Source organism: Carassius gibelio, chromosome A16, assembly GCF_023724105.1.
Source record: "Carassius gibelio isolate Cgi1373 ecotype wild population from Czech Republic chromosome A16, carGib1.2-hapl.c, whole genome shotgun sequence".
NCBI lineage: Eukaryota > Metazoa > Chordata > Actinopteri > Cypriniformes > Cyprinidae > Carassius > Carassius gibelio.
This window is the reverse complement of record NC_068386.1, coordinates 9,924,163-9,940,558: the sequence shown is the minus strand read 5'-3', so window position 1 is coordinate 9,940,558 and position 16,396 is coordinate 9,924,163. Positions and strand designations below refer to the sequence as shown.

At 35.7% G+C, this 16,396-nt stretch overlaps 2 protein-coding genes across 3 annotated transcripts; both read right to left on the bottom strand.

Moving 5' to 3' along the window:
• Window positions 1–341: 341 nt before the first annotated feature.
• Window positions 342–10,961, bottom strand: faxcb (failed axon connections homolog, metaxin like GST domain containing b). The gene is made up of 6 exons (XM_052618270.1): window positions 10,280–10,961; window positions 7,102–7,237; window positions 6,678–6,874; window positions 3,911–4,128; window positions 3,540–3,656; window positions 342–2,355 (listed from the first exon to the last, which is right to left on the bottom strand). The coding sequence occupies exons 1-6, from the start codon at window positions 10,537–10,539 to the stop codon at window positions 2,048–2,050; spliced, it is 1,236 nt and encodes a 411-aa protein (XP_052474230.1). The 5' UTR covers window positions 10,540–10,961; the 3' UTR covers window positions 342–2,047.
• Window positions 10,962–11,104: 143 nt separating this feature from the next.
• Window positions 11,105–15,839, bottom strand: coq3 (coenzyme Q3 methyltransferase). Of its 2 annotated transcripts, none has more exons than XM_052618271.1 (6): window positions 15,555–15,839; window positions 15,236–15,400; window positions 13,606–13,705; window positions 12,416–12,658; window positions 11,901–12,060; window positions 11,105–11,663 (listed from the first exon to the last, which is right to left on the bottom strand). In XM_052618271.1, exons 1-6 carry the CDS (start codon window positions 15,716–15,718, stop codon window positions 11,473–11,475), a joined length of 1,023 nt encoding a protein of 340 aa, XP_052474231.1. In that variant the 5' UTR covers window positions 15,719–15,839; the 3' UTR covers window positions 11,105–11,472. The 2 variants fall into 2 exon arrangements, with proteins under 2 accessions (XP_052474231.1, XP_052474232.1); XM_052618272.1 differs by having other exon boundaries at window positions 15,236–15,388; window positions 15,555–15,833.
• Between the last annotated feature and the right edge of the window lie 557 nt (window positions 15,840–16,396).

Below are 16,396 nucleotides of genomic sequence, written 5' to 3'. Positions count from 1 at the left end.
ATCAGTCGTAAAAACAGTCACTTGCTTCATTCCTGCATAAATCAGTGTTTTGTTACTGAGACAAACAGAGTGACACAAAAAGTAAAAGTTTAAGAGAGCATGACTTGATCAATCAAATTTGAGGGCCAGAACTGGTGCAGAAGTGGAAAACTAATTTATAACAAACTACCAAACAACATAACAACTGAGGTAATTCTTGCTCAGCTGGTTTAAAAGATGTTATATTATATAAAATATTTCTCATACATTTAAATTGCCACAGCTATTTTAATTGATATTTTTAAGCAATCATTGTCAAACAACCACTCAGTTCAGGATAACTAAGCACTCATGAGAGAGTCTCAGTTATGCACAGTATTTTATAGCGTATTCAGATTAGGAATCATATATATAAAACCATCATTTTGTTTCCACAAACAATAAAATGACTTTTTTTGCTTAATGCATGTATTTGAATGTGAGTTTTACTGCAAATATTATTTATAATGGATAGAAAATACAATTTTTAGGTCTGACCTAAAGTCATTTTTTTTACTATTTACCCAAAAATAAATAGCAAATTAAATATTAACACAAAATGTATAAGAGACTTTAAACTCAATTCTATACAGGGAATAAATATTTGTTAGAAGATTTCCACTGATGAACTTTACACCAGCTTACACATATAGACGCACACACAAACACATGCAGATAAATGATGTATTGCAGATAACTACAGTATATCATACACACACACATATAGCATATCTCACTGATTGTATGGACCCTGCTTTAATCACTCTAATGTTTCAATCCATATCTTTACATTATCCAAAGTAATCTAAAATGTGCAAAACAACAATATGGAAAGTAAACTAGAGAATTCTGCATAACAGTATAGGCTAGGGTTTCAAGTAAATTCAACAGAAAGAGGGTAAACTCATCATGCGGCTATTAATCACAACAATTTTCCCTCAACTAAGGCAAATCTGCTCAGGAATAAACACACTATGATTTGATACACATGGATTAAAAGAAATGTATAATCAGACTCCTAAGCAATTAAAGTTGACCGTTTCGTGTTCACTAGAGGTTCACTGTTGTTATTAAAATTTAAAACATTATTTTAAGGCAGAAGCTTGAAGCGAGGGACACTCGCAATGCCAATACAAGTGGCTGCATAGGACCAACTCAACATGTGAATGGTCACAGTGCTCTCTGGTGGTGACACGCAAACAGGTCTGTATTACAGAATCGAACAGAAAGAGACACAGGGATGGATGAATGAAGAGGAAAGGCTGTCACACATGCATAAATGGTTGCAGTCTGGCACACAGGCATTAAGCACCGTTCAGACTGATCAAGAGTCTGACACTGATGACACACACTGGAGCCCTAACAAATCAAATTGACAGAAAGGGATTCAGTTATATTGTATTAGCCTAAATATACAAGAGGACTGGATTCTCATTTTGTTATTTTTTTGTGTGTGTGTAAAACAAGGGATTACATGCTTCGTAAATCCTTTCATCCATCTTCATTTGTATTTTATGTACTTGACCTGACCTGGGAGCAGGAGTTATTAGGTTTTAACAGGAGGGAGGAATTCACACAGATTTCAAGATGGCACAAAGGAAATCAGTCTGTCAAAAAAAAAAAAATAAGGTAAATTGTCACCTTCGCACAAACATCCTAGAATCATACAAGCTAGTTTTTAGCTACAGGATTGTGTTCCGGAGCAAATGTTTGATTAAAATTTGAGAGTTATTAGAAGTATTGATTGGACTGAAAAAATCACGAAACGTATGTTTCCTTGAAATGAAAACTTTTTAGAAATCATACTGAAACTGTGGACATAGAAACAGTTCTGAGAGAGAAGGCAGAAGGAATGATCTTTAACATGCATCCAACTTCTGTGGTGTAAATCTTAAACGTTGTGGTGTAAACGTTGTGTACACACATTTTGTTTTTAATTCAGGTTCATCAGAGTGTGAAAACATATCAATATGAGTTTTGGAGCCACTACACATCGCAAAATGCTGTTACACCAGATGAAAAGCAACCTTTATTTGACTTGACCCTTGACCTGCTGCTCCACATCCGAGCCATCTGCTTCAATGTCAGAGTCTGAGAGCGAGCGTCCGGAGTGGTCAGAGTCTTGCGAGTGTGTATTACTGTGTGAAAGGAGGCTAAGATCGCTTTCCTCTAAAGTGTCTGTCCTGGAAAATAGACCAAGGTCCAGCATGCAGCTGGGCGTCCCGCTGCTGGTGTCATTGTCGCTGTCGTAACAGAAGTCCTCTAAGTCCACAAACCACTCGGGCCAGAACTTCCTCCGTATGCGCTCACAGTACATGGCGAGGTTGATCAGTTCTCCTGTGGGCAGACATAGTTATTCATTGTGGAGCTTGAAACCTGTCAAACATGGTCTGATTAATGGCTGGTTTTTGTTCCATTGCGTCTCTAGTCAGAATAATGAATTTTTATGAAGAATACAGCTACAAGTTTCTATAAAGTGTAATAAAACCCATCCCCTTTTTTAAGAGGCTTAGCTCCTGAAGTATTTTTCCCATTCTTTTTTCCCACTTTTTTTATAAGTGTTTAATCGTTATAAGCAATGAACCAAGCAGCTACAGTACAAGGGGAATTCACAACTTTAGAAACTTTGATTTGAAAAAAGAAAAAAATTTAAATTTAAAACTGAAAGTTGCCAAAAACGACAAGACTGCGTACTGAAAGTATTTTACATTTTTTTAGTTTTTTGCAAAATATATGCATATTTTAATAAATATTTAAAATTCTGTGAGGAAGACTGACTCGATTACATTAATCGAAGTGCTTCATGGGGAGTGAGTGATTGCTATGAACTCTTATGGCGCAATTTTGTTCATGGGTAATGTAGTTTTCTTTAAAATCAGATAAAAATAATATATATTTTTTATTTGCTATTTTTTATTAAATTCTGGAACCGGACTGATGCTCTCTATTCTGCTGAGGTGGTTGATTGTGTGACTGAACTTTAATGTGCAAAGGCACAAATAAATGCATGTATTGCCATCTAGTGGACATTTAACAAACTGTCATGCCATTGCACAAAATTAAAAGGAATAGGTTCATCCCAAATGAAAATTCGGATAACTTTCCAAACCCATTTAATTTTCTTTCTTCTTGGAACACAGAAGGAGAAGTTAGACAGAATACTCACACTGCACTTTTTGAATGCTGTCAAGTTACAAAAATGCTAGAAAGCACCCTAAAAGAAATCCATATGACTTGTTGTGAACTATATTTCAAGTCTTCTAAAACTATGTGAACATTATTCAGTGAAAATTAGTTTGTTGTTCTTTTTTGAGTACCAAACCACCAGTATTGTACAGAATATAACCTTTTACAGGTTTGGAACAAAAATGATAACAGAATTTACATTTTTGGGTGAACTATCCCTTAAAATACACCAACATCAAACATTAAGCCAAGCATGAATCTCCCCAAATATTTCCAATTATTTTAATCGCCCTATTATTAGGACTACAAAACTGCTGTTGTGAGGTCTTGCTCACCTTTAATGAGCTGCTCGGGCCGTGTGCCAGGTAGTGTCCACATGGCTTGTGCAAGGTGACCGAACACTGTGGCATCCACACTGGACAGCTTGGGACCCATGATGTACTTCTTATCCCCTGATGGTGCAGAAAATAATTATTAAAGGAATAGTTCACTTCAAAATTAAACATTTCTTGATAGTTTACTATTTTGCCATCCAAGATATTCATGTCTTACTTTCTTCAGTCAAAAAGAAATGAAGGTTTTTGAAGAAAATTTAATATTGCGTTTTATATATATATATATATATATATATATATATATATATATATTATATTATATTATATTATATACGCAAAAATTAATTAACGTTATCTTTTGTCCTCCTCACCTAACAGTGTGGCCAGTGTGCGCATGTCCTTCTCCATGAGGGTGTAAACTTCTTCCTTAGTAAAGCAGCCAATGCCGTGACAGTACATCTCCCTCTTTACAATGCCGCCAGTCAGCTGACACAGGATCCACTTCAGCAGGTCACTGAAGGGCCCGGGAAGGTCCAGCATCCTTTGAGTCTCTTGAACATTATCCACCCACTGACAGTATGCAATGGTCCTTTTGTGACAAGAAATAGATGAATAAATTAGGTCATGATTCATTTCCTAAAGATTTCCTAAATCTATATCTTTTATGTATAAACGCCATATTTGTGTGGGGAAAAATCATAAAAAGTCACTTTTAAAGACAACACATCAATAATAATAATTATTATCATTATTATAGTAAGGCTTTTATTGTCATTTTTCTTAAGCAAGCAAAGTTTTAAGGAGAGATGGGAGGAACAATTCACAAAATGCAGATGCATTTTTACTGATTCACATTACATCATCCATCAAATATATCAGAACTTTACTGTAATGTAATATTTATGCATGCACTTTATTTAACTTGCATAATACATTTATTTTCAGCTACTTTTATAAATAAAAAAGAAAAACTTACAAATGAGGAAATCTTCAACAATAATTGATCAACAACACAAGTAATTAACCATAATATGGGCTTAATTATAATTCAGAGTTTATTACAACTGTGTGCAGCTTTAGTATCACACAGAAAACAAACTCAGTTTGGCCTTTGAGATTAAACTTTGAATTAATTCTCTGCTCTGTGATTATCTGAATCAAATTAATTAAAGCCGTCTTCTAATTAACTTCTTTGCACAGTAGGCAATGCATTAATAAAAACCATTCATCCAAAATGGCTTCAAGCGCTCTCTGGGTTCATGGCTTTGAACTCACCACTTGGAATTTACAATCAGCCTTTCATCAAGTTTAAATCAGATTCAAAGTTGCAGTGTGTAAATTCGGCACAAAAAATAACTACTAAATTCAACATTGCATTGACCACCATGGCATTTTAATTTGTATGGACATAATACATGAACTCCATGAAACAGTATTGTAGGCTACACGCTTTAATTACATTTCTGAGTTTTAATCTGATATTTCATGTCTTTTTACTGAAATGGGTCAAGTAAATTAGAAGGATTATTTTCTGATCAAAACCCACCAGTGTCATAATTCAGATTTCCCAGCATGACATCCATCACTCTTATTTATAGCTTAATCAATGTTCTTGCTCAGCAAGCTCTTCTGCTGACATAAACAACACTACTCTGGAGTGGACACATATTCAAACCCATGAATTATTCCATCAATAGCCATGTGGGATGCTATACTGTATAAAGCACAGTGTAAAGCACTTCAAGACAATGTGAAGACAGAATGCATGAGAAAATGAAACAAACAAAAAAATGTATTTCATTTGAAGGAATATAATAATGCTAAATGAATGATGATGAAAAAATTAGGTTGTAAGTAAGTGTAAACAATGTGTAGGATAATGTTTCAGCACTAGTCATTCATTTTATAAATCTGCTGCCTGCACTACAAATCATGTCAGCAGTCCAATCCAAGCTTGTCAAGCATTTTTTTTTTTTTATAAATGGTTTATGATTATGGACTCATACAAAACATTTCATTCATGTTTATTATGCAAATAAATAGGTTGTTTGGCTATATTTCAAGAGAAGTTCAAATCTTAAAGAATCATTTGGAATCAAACATTTCATAAATCTCAGTATTTGATGTATAGTTATAAGCAGTCATGTGCATGGCAGCTTTGTAACTGCTGGACAGGATGCACAAAAGTACAAAATAGGTCTAAAATTCAGACAAATAAATCATTACTACAGAATTAAAAACATGGTATATTCATAATTGTATCAATATACAATGTTAAACATTTGTTAAAAATACTATATTTAATGTATTTTATGTATGCATGTATGTATGTATATATTTATTTATTTGTTTGTTGATCAATGTGATGATCAATCTTGATTTTGGTATCTATGCTTCAAAACTTTAAGAAAATGTGCACAAAGAATTTTGGAATTCTGTGAATGGATGGATTCGGTTCAAAGAGTTGATGAAAACAACACAAAGTAACAGGCCATCAGCTAGCATCTTGTGAAGTGAAAAGCTACATGTTTATAGAAAAAAAATCCATTGTTTAGGAATTTTCATTTAAAATAATTACTTTTGTCCATAATCCATAATAACACTTCCTCCAGTGAAAATGTTCAACCCCTGTTGTCCTCTAATATCAAAATCCACCAACATAATTTTATGACTGTTTTCACTACTAAACGGTGCTTTATCCATGCATATTTCTCTCCTGATTCAGATGAGATGACTTGTTACTGGACAAAAGCAATATAAGAAAGCAATATGATTTGAAGTTTAGAGCAAACACACAAGAAGCAGATTAATTGATGGACTGGAGTCGTGTGAAGTCATGCGATTTATTGTGATGCTTTGATCAGCTGTTTGGACTCTTATCCTGACTGCACCCATTCACTGCAGCTTCTACAAATATTTAATGATAATGAAACAAAAACTACATCGTGGACAGCCTGAGGGTGTGCACATTTTGATCAATTTTCATTTTTGAGTGAAATATTCCCTAAGGATTAAAAAATTGAAAACTCCAAAACCAAATGTAAAAACTGCAGAACTCAACTGACTCTAGTTGCTGGATATTTGATCCTGCTCAGCAGCAGAAAAGTGACTCATTCAGAATGCCAGCACATGACTCACCAGTACAAGTGTTCCTCCACCATGGTGGTGATGGCACGAGCTACTGACTGCTCCTGAGCGCTCAGACTCTTGTTCAGACTCATACCAAGTTTCTCCTCCAGAAAGTCAATTATAAATTCAGTTCCACACACCTGCTCGTAATTATACTCAACCCAAGGCATCTTGCCTTCAGAAGAGAGACTTCCATCAAAGTAATTCTGCAAAAAAGAAGCATATTGAGTGTGAAAAAATGTAAACCATAAATGTTAATTTAGCAATTTAAAATCATAATAATAACAACAACAACATGCATTATTATTGTTGTCAATAAGTATTATTACTGATTTAAAAAAAAAAAAAAAATGTTTCATTGACATTTCAACAGCACATAACCACTGATCAAAGGAAATGGACTCAAAAGCCCAAGCTGCTTCTATATGCATACTTGATAGGGCAGATCAACCATGCGCAGATAGGTCTCCATTTTCAGGCAGAAAGGTGACAGGCTTGGCACCCCATTTTTTGGCCTGGAGAACTGGTGAAGGATGATGGCATCTTTAGAATCCAACTGTTGCTCTTTCCTTTGAGGAGATCAACAATAAAGGGTAAAATCAGACGATCTGTCTCAGATTTCAGTATGAACAGATCTATAATAGGTCACTCAAAACAATGATGGTTAAACATCACAGTCAGACATAATGGAACAAAACATTTGTATTTATTAGGCATGCATTTTATCTAAACATTACTTACAGTATATTCATTGTATGCATTTTATCAACATATTTGTTCTTTGGGAGAATCCATCAGATCATGTTTTACCCAGATTTTACAGGAACATAACTTTAAAAGGAGCTATTTACCCCAAAATCATGTGAAGTGCAGGGTAAGTGTGTGGGAGGACAAAGGCAGGTCTTATTTCACACGCATCAACTACAAGTCCAGGCTTGAGTTTTTTTAAAACAACACAACCCAGTCCTGTTCTGATCACACACAATTTCAGAAACAACAGGCTCCGAACTTCACATTCTTCTAACTAAATACATATCCTAAAAAATGTGATCTGTAGAACCAAACTATCTGTATCAGGTGGGCTGTTAAATATGTTTCTGACCAGGGTGTTTTGTGGGGGAGAAAAAAAAATTAATTTAGATTTGCTGAAACCCATTCATATACAGTAGATCAGAAAGATAAGCACAGATTCTGAGGTACAACAGGACAAATCCGTCCACATTTAGCCATCATTATTAATAAAAAGCAGTCATGATTTCTACATTCAAAGCCCCAATAACAAATACAGATACCCAAATAATAACACAGTTAACGTGTTTATTAGACCCTGTCAGGGTAAATGTGTTTAATACAAAAACAGAAATGTAGGTATCACTTAACTTACAGCTTTAATATATAATGCTTACAGTTGCAATCAAAATTACTCAACCCCCTAGAGACGGCAGTACTTTAAAATACAAACTTTTCTGAAGATCCAGCATAAAATAAAAATTATATGTATAACCGTTCACTGGCATATTAAAAGTGATATTGACAATATATAATGTAATACTTTTGAGTTATAAGATTTTTTTAATAATACTGCAATGTCATAATTATTCAACCCCTATTCAACTTTGCGGTTTTTAAATCACTTATTTGGATGGTGGGGAATAAAACAGTCTCAAAACACACAATTAAGCTTTTAGAAACTCTATTAAAAACAGAATTAGCTTGAGCCGTTACACATACAGTTAGCCCATGCATGTGTTGAAGTTGAGTAGCAAAAATGTCAACAGAGATCTCACAAAAGCTAAAGAGAATAAATATCGTAGTACTTTAGAAAGGCTAATGCTATACGAAGATTTCCAAGACATTGAAAGTTCCTAGAGACACAGCTCTCAGCCTTATTCCTTAGCTTAAAGTGTGTTTTACCAGAAAATCTTTGAGGTTGTGGAAGAAAAAGCACAATATCATAAAATGTTTAATCAGAGCAACTGAGAAAAATCTGCAATGTTAAGCCAAAGACTTGCAAGATGACCCGATGAAAAGAGGAAAACCATTTCAAAGCGGTGTGTAAGAAGATCACTAGACAAGTATTGCCTTTATGTTGAGACATCTTGTAGAATACCACTCTTGATCAAGAAGAACAAAGGACAACTTGAACTTGATAAAATACATTTGTGTAGACTTGTGAAGCTCTGGAGGAATGTTACATGGAGTGATGTGACCAAACTGGAACTTTTTGGACCCATGGATCAGCGGTATGTCTGCTGCAAAAAAGGATCACTCAAAAGTGTATTAACAAACTCTCTCTAATACTTTACTGATGCTTTTGTTAAATTGATTTCATAAAATGTTATCCTCCACAGCAAATTCTCTTGCAAGTCAAGGGGGTTGAATAATTTTGATTGCAACTGTATATAATAAAGGAATTTGGCTCTATTTGTTTATACAAATATTTACACACACACACACACACACATAAAATATTATGTGTTTTAATCCATAAAACTAAATTATTAAAGTATTATGCATTAAAACATGACATACAACCAATTTCTGAAATAAGGAATCTGTAAATATATTTTTATGCATTACAACATACATTATAAATACCTTCATAATGCATTACACATAGTGTTACCAAAATGTCTAAAAGAAACAGACATTTCCTACAGATTTCTTCCTTTGCAAAATAATAATTAAATTGATTACATAACATGATTTCAGAGTATTAGACCTATGGGTCTGTTATTAATCATGACTGTAACATTAGGATTCTCCTGACAAAATTAAGATCACAGGAACATTAAATTCTGTATTGTTTTGTGGTAAGTAATTCTTAGAGTTAATATACTGCCACAGTTTATCAACCTAGCCAAAACAACAAACTCCAGAACCAAGTTTCACAATTAACATAAAAAAGGCAATTCAGATCTATAACAACTCCACTCATCCAGATTTCAGACGCTTCCTTGTGGCTCTGAAATGAACATTCTGATACCCTAACAACGTCAATTTATGTTTTAGTATTTAGTATTGAGTTTTAGAGCTCAATACTTAAACGTGACGCTGTCCACGGCGTATGGTGCTGAAATCCACCCAGTGAAGTATTGCATGAGGATGAGAACGTCTGGTGCCTGTAAAACAGGCTACAGGTCCAAACAAACAATAAACAGACTGCTAACAGATTTGCAGCCCCCCCCCCCCCCCCCCCTTGAATTTTTAGTAGGCCTGCAGATGAGCCAATAAAAATGTCGCTCGTACGACACACTCCGATCCAGTGAAGTAAACACTCATGATCACGTACCGCAATTAAAAATGAATGTATTAAAGTTCTTCTGTGCGAATGTAAACAAGGCAAATTCCAGCTGAGTTTTGATGACAGGGCGTTTTCATATGCTCCCGTGCGGCCAAACACCGCATGTGCATGTAATTTAGAAAACGTGACTTGATGCGAGCTCAAGGAAAACAAATGATAACCTCACTTGCACTATTAAACTGAAATATATTTACATCTTCTCCTAGACAGCTTCAAATGTATAATGCATGTGTGATTAAATATTCTAAACAATGACAGTAGGTCATTTCATATATCGTTTGAAATCACAACAGGACACAGCACTGACCTGATGGAGAGCAGCTCGTGCAGCAGATACGCAGCCGCAGCCAGTAGGGCACCTCCGCTGATGTACAGCGTCTTCCTCCACCAGGAATCCGACACCAATCCCGACATGATTCCACAGAAATCCTGATCAGGGACGGCAACTATGTACCCATAAAATAAGTGACGCTCATCAGAGCCACACAACCCGATGGACGGGCTCTGATTCCGGCCAAGATCAACCACGAACGACCGGGAGAAGGCGAAACCAGCGACCCAGTACATTCTCTCTCTCACCCCGCTTCCACCAACGAAACCTGCGCCACTTCATTTATCCATATAAATACGCACAACTGTTACATGTTTACGTGTTATGTCGGTCTCGTAAGGCGAAAGAAGTGCCGTTTAACGGGATTTGGCTTCCGCACGCAGCTCCGCATTCTCCTTTGTTGCTGTGCTGGACCCGAGTGACGTCACGACGCATCAAACATGGAAGCGAGGCAAATAAAACACATTCACGCTTTTCACTAAAATACAGACGCAGATGTAAACAATTTGAAGGACATATTAGTTTTCAGTAAGGAATAGAAGTAAATGTGTGTATGTGCACGTTAATTTACCCTTAAGTTACATTATGAAATTTGAGTTACTGTAAAGAAAAGAATCCTATTTATAATTCTCCCTCTCTCTCTCTCACACACACACACACACAAACACTTCTTGCTATTTTATTTTTTTGTTTCAGTTATATTTGGAAGTTAGGATGACAACAGACAAGTGCTTAATTGTTGTGACTAAGGATGTATTCAAAATTAGAGAATTGTTTAGCTTGAATAAAAAACCATCTCAATTATGACACAATTGCTTTCATTTTATTAAGCACCTATACATTTTAAGTGCAAAGTCAAAAATCATTATACAATTCTCTTTGTCTGTTTGACCTCTGACATGAACCAACCAACACCAAAAAACATGCAAGTAAATGAATCTTTGAAGTGAATTGAGTGGATCAAAACTGCTTCAATCTCAAATTACAATTCTCCCCTTAATAAGAGCTTTACAAAAGAGGTCCTATGAATCATGCCTCAGAGAATTTTTTTTTTATTTTTTTTATCAAGGAATACAATGCAAAGAACGATTATTACTGGTTCAGCAATTCTTCACTATGCAACATTTTGAGACATTGGGTGTGTTTAACAGATGCAACATTATAATGGCTCAACTGTAATTTGTAGTTTGACCGGGTTCATCCAGATTCTTACTCTCAGCCCAGACCTGTCCAGGCTGGAATTCTTCTTTGCATTTGATTGCATGCAATGCATAGTTGATGGCCGTGCTCTGCTGCCAGCTCCACGCTCCTGTGAGAGGATTGTACATCATGCCTCTGATGGCCTCCACGTAGAAACCAACTGGGATACAGTGAGACAGAAGAACGGTAAAAGCAAGTAACAAATTCTGCCATACAATAAACACTGCAGCAATGTAACAATAGATCATACTGGACAATTATGTAATGTATACCAGGCTTTTCCAACAACAGCTGTTATTAAAATGGCAAAGAGATCCATGATAGAGGAGGGGTAATACTCAGAAACTGATGAATGAATGATAGTGAGATAGAAATGGAAGTCAGAGACGACACTCACAAGACTCCACAAGTCGTTCCAGATCCTCTGGGCTTATGAATTTTTCCCAGTCATGAGTGCCACTCGGTACAATCCTTAACAGCTGCTCTGCTGCCACAATCCCGAAAACGTAGGACAAGTTGGTTTTGTTAATAGTGGTGATGAAAAGAGAGCCACCAGGCTGGAAGAAAAATACACATTTACTTAATACATTACATACATAAAATATGACAAATTTTAATTGCATGTTATACATTAATATTTTTTTCTTATTTTGGTGTTGTTTCTTTAATTCTAACTAATAAACCATCTAAAAATAAACTGAAAAGAGAATAAATCAAAACAGAAACAGGCTAATGTAAGTGGCTGGATGTCAAAACATTAGGAGATTATGGGGATTTGGAGTAACTCTTCTTGTCCTCTGACACACTGACCCAGGAGATTAAAGCAGCGCATTCAGTTCTTTTTGCTGTGAATCCCCCTGTTACTTTTTATGTATTGTCATTGTTTGAGATGTCAGCGATGTTGAGACACACCTTCAACACCTGCTGGCAACAGCTGGCAAAGGCGTCCAGGTCGGCCAGATGTTCCACCACCTCAGATGCCACTACAGCATGAAATCCCTCTACTTCCAATTCGGCAAGCTCCTCCAGGGTGCAGGCCTGATAGCGAACTCTCTCCCGTAAATCTGGATCATAGGAGGAGTGCAGCTCTGCGGTCCGCACACTGTCCTCCACTGGGTCGATTCCCAGGACGTCTGCTCCTAACCTCCCTAGTGGCTGAGAAAGATTAGTGCTACTTTGTTTATTGATACTCACATCTTAAACTAAACCTTAAACTTAGTCACTGAAAGAATACTGACAAAATAAAATATTAATATTAAATTAAAAACTTAAACCTAAATATAAATGCTGATTATGCAAATGTACTGAAATACATTTCATTTAAAAGTACTAAAATAAAAATTTAAGATGAACAGAAATATTTAAATAATAATAATAAACTAAATTAATTAAACCTAAACTAAAATTAAAATGAAATTAAAATATTATATAAAAATATCAATAAATACTATAATAGCTTATAAATAATACTAAAAGAACACTGACCCACAGGACAGAAACAATAAATTTTTCGTTGTTGATTTTGAATTTGCATTAGATTTGTATGGTAAATATATTTTAACGGAAAAGTTCAGTTTCTATGAAATATTTCTTTAGGTGTAAAAACACAGTAGCACAAAAACAAAACAAAACAAAAAAGAATTCTGCACATCTCCCTCTGCTGTTCATTCAGGGCATATATTCAGAAATAGAGCTGCAGTAAACCAGTAAATTGTCTGTTCCACTGATGTGCCCCTAAAGGGGATCTTTCGACATAAGCTTTTGCATGACAGGACACTCAAGAGACATCACGCTCAACAAAACACAACAATGACATATTAGGCAGAGAGACAGCCTGGAGAAAGTGTGTTTATCTCAGTGGAGGAAACCACGGAGCGTGAAGCGGTCCGTTTTAATCATATAGTTCATTTATCATTTGTGGCCAGCTAAAAAAAAATCATGCATGCTATCAAACCTAACAAACGTGAGACCAGCTTTATATTGCTACCACACCCAGACCAGATCTCTCAAATTATGGAATATAATACAGTAAATTAACTAGTGCAACTAGCTCAATACTTATCTGTCATTATAGAATCATTTTCATAATTAACATTAGTTACCTCACTCAGCACGCCTCCACCACAGCCCACATCCAGAATTCTCAGTCCAGCCAGAGGTTTGCCCAGCTCCTGGATGCCATGCACATTCAACAAATTATCCCTGAAAATGGGGTCAAAGGTCACAAAATGAGGTTAAGAAGGCACTAGGCCAGAAAACATATCACCTCCAGTCATGCAGAATTATAAAACGATGTACATCAGACTGACGTGAAACAGAAAATCCGAAGCTAATGACAGCGATGCAATTCCTCAATGTGCTTCCTGAGTCCCAAACACGTCTAGTCCCTCTGGCTAGACACATGCCTCTGACATCCTGAGGCAACCGTACATCCTCAATTCTCATCTCGCTGAACTCAAAGGCAACATCCTTACCTTCTTCCTCAAAAGCTTGGACAGGCCATGCAGACCAAAGCAGCCTAAGGTGCTCACTGCCAATCCTGTTAACTCAGCCCATCTCTGCCAACAAACCCCAACGTCTAGCAAACATACATTCCTCAAGTACAACATAATAACCAGCAACAGCACAGAGGTCCCTCATTTAAACAAGCCCCCGGGGTACAGCCATATGTGCTGTATACTACAACTGATCCCGTGTTCAGGGAAGGGGAAGAAATTGTGCGCTGAATGATTCCGGGAGGCGAGGGGAAAGGCTTACAATGACAATCACAATATCCATCCTGACTCGCATGGAAACAGCTGCTGAGAGAAGAATCTGCTCAGATAAGATTATCATCAAGACATTTTTAAAGAAAATAATGAATACTTGTATTCAAAGAAGGATGCATTAAATTGATCAAAAGTCTGGTTTAAATAAATGCTGTATTTTCAAACTTTCTATTAATCAAAGAATCCTGGGGAGAAATATGTATCAAAATTCAGCTCTACAATCATAATAAATTACACATTACTTATACACAAATACATAAAAATAAAACGATTTAAACTGTAATAATATTTCTCAATTTTAAATTTTCCAAATTAATTTTGAGCAATTAAATGCAGCTTTTACGGAGCATAATCTCTCAAAAACATTTTTAAAATTATTACCAACCCTAAATATTAAATACTTTTAGAAAGTTGTAGGTGTTACATGCTATACTCCATATAGCATTATTCTAAGCTAGGGCTGCACCAATATTAAAAATCTAGCCAAAACAGCTGATTTTATATATCATGAATACATAATGAATACATTTGCAATGAAAGTCGAAACTTTTGAGACTGTGATTAAATAAAGTTTTTAGAGCTTAAGCATTAGAGGATGCCATCTAAATGTAAAAGGTAAAGATAATGCACAGTTAAATATGGAATATCAACCAATAAATCAAAAAGATCTTAATATTTGGCTCAAAACAGATACTGTGCATCCCTAAATAAAACATTATTTTGTTCATTCATACATGTTTTAATTAAGCTCTTATGTATACAACATTTATGTCATCACATTTATTAGCAGTACTTTTAAAAAGTAATGTGTCACATGGAACCTAAGACCTTTTAAACTACCTAGTAAAGGTAAAAAATGTCCATACATCCATAAAATAAGCTAAAATATTACTGCTGTTAAAAAAAAATACTACAGTGATAACATGGCACTTTCATCAGTAGAATAGAGGTTAGATTTACACACCGGATAAAAGGCACTCTCAGGTCATTCATGGAGTGCAGGGCAGCAAACTCTCCTTGCAAGTCCCACCATTTACTAGCCATGGCCTGAAACTTCCGCACTTCGTTGGGGTCGAGAGTAGTCTGGGATACCGTGCGGACATTTCTATAGGTCAATCTGCGGGAGAAACTATTGTTCAAATCTTTTAACCATATGTCGTCATGATTCTATAGTGTAGTCAACAAGAACCCAGGAAACGAGTAGATCGCAACGCTGACCTATTAAGAGTAAAATCATGGATTTAATTGCATGCACTGTTGTTAAATCGATAAATCAGTCTCACCCTTCTGACAGCTGATTCTTCTGTCTGTGATGCAGACACACCGTCCAGCTGCACACAGACCGCACTGCGTTCACTCTCGAGGACGCGCTTCGGGTTAACGGGCATTTAAACTTAGATTCTGCTAACAGTCCGAAAGCTAATCGTGCTAATTTCTTGGAGTACATAACTGCATTTTATTGCGTCGCATGTATCTTATATTATCACTGACTTCAGAGTTAACCCAATCCCAATGTGACCGTGGCGTGTTCACAGAACTTGTGTCCGAGCAGAAACTTGGTATTGAATCAAGCGTTCCTATCCAATATAACAGTGACAAATACATTTACTTTTTAATACTCTTTATCAAATAATTATCTTTTAAAACAATAATCTGAAAAAGGGGGTTCAGTTTTAATACTATATAGACGCACGTTTTAAATTAAACCATAAATCTACATATAAAACATAAAATGTGCTTGACTTCAAAACCACTTAATATTCCCTGCTCTCTATGCACCTCTCAAAGAAGAAAAATAAAGTGTCTTACTTCAAGTCTCACTTAAAGTGAGTTCATTTAAATTTCCCTCGTGTCACTTCAAACCTGTATGACTATTTCTACTGTGAAGAATAATTCAGTTCAGACACTAGTTTTAGTTATTTGTTCACGAATCAGACTGTCAAGTCCGAGTGAATCGATTCGGTAGCAACGGTTAACAGCTCATATTATCAATGAATAACTTAAACGTGAAATTTCATACATCAAGGTGTCAGTATAGTGATAATAAAATATAGTATAGTTATATAATGCACGAGATGACGTCTATTGTCTCCATTCACTTTTATTGAAAATAGTGGAAGGATAT

What these genes read in the sequence shown, in the direction of transcription:
- faxcb (XM_052618270.1), bottom strand. Translation starts at nt 10,539, where the DNA reads ATGTACTGGGTCGCTGGTTTCGCCTTCTCCCGGTCGTTCGTGGTTGAT. An exon ending in CACGAGCTGCTCTCCATCAG is followed by an intron (nt 7,238 to 10,279) that starts GTCAGTGCTGTG and finishes ATCTCCTCAAAG; the next exon opens with GAAAGAGCAACAGTTGGATT. An exon ending in GTGGAGGAACACTTGTACTG is followed by an intron (nt 4,129 to 6,677) that starts GTGAGTCATGTG and finishes TTGTCACAAAAG; the next exon opens with GACCATTGCATACTGTCAGT.
- coq3 (XM_052618271.1), bottom strand. Translation starts at nt 15,718, where the DNA reads ATGTACTCCAAGAAATTAGCACGATTAGCTTTCGGACTGTTAGCAGAA. An exon ending in AAGAATCAGCTGTCAGAAGG is followed by an intron (nt 15,401 to 15,554) that starts GTGAGACTGATT and finishes TTTGAACAATAG; the next exon opens with TTTCTCCCGCAGATTGACCT. An exon ending in GGAACGACTTGTGGAGTCTT is followed by an intron (nt 11,664 to 11,900) that starts GTGAGTGTCGTC and finishes ACTGTATCCCAG; the next exon opens with TTGGTTTCTACGTGGAGGCC.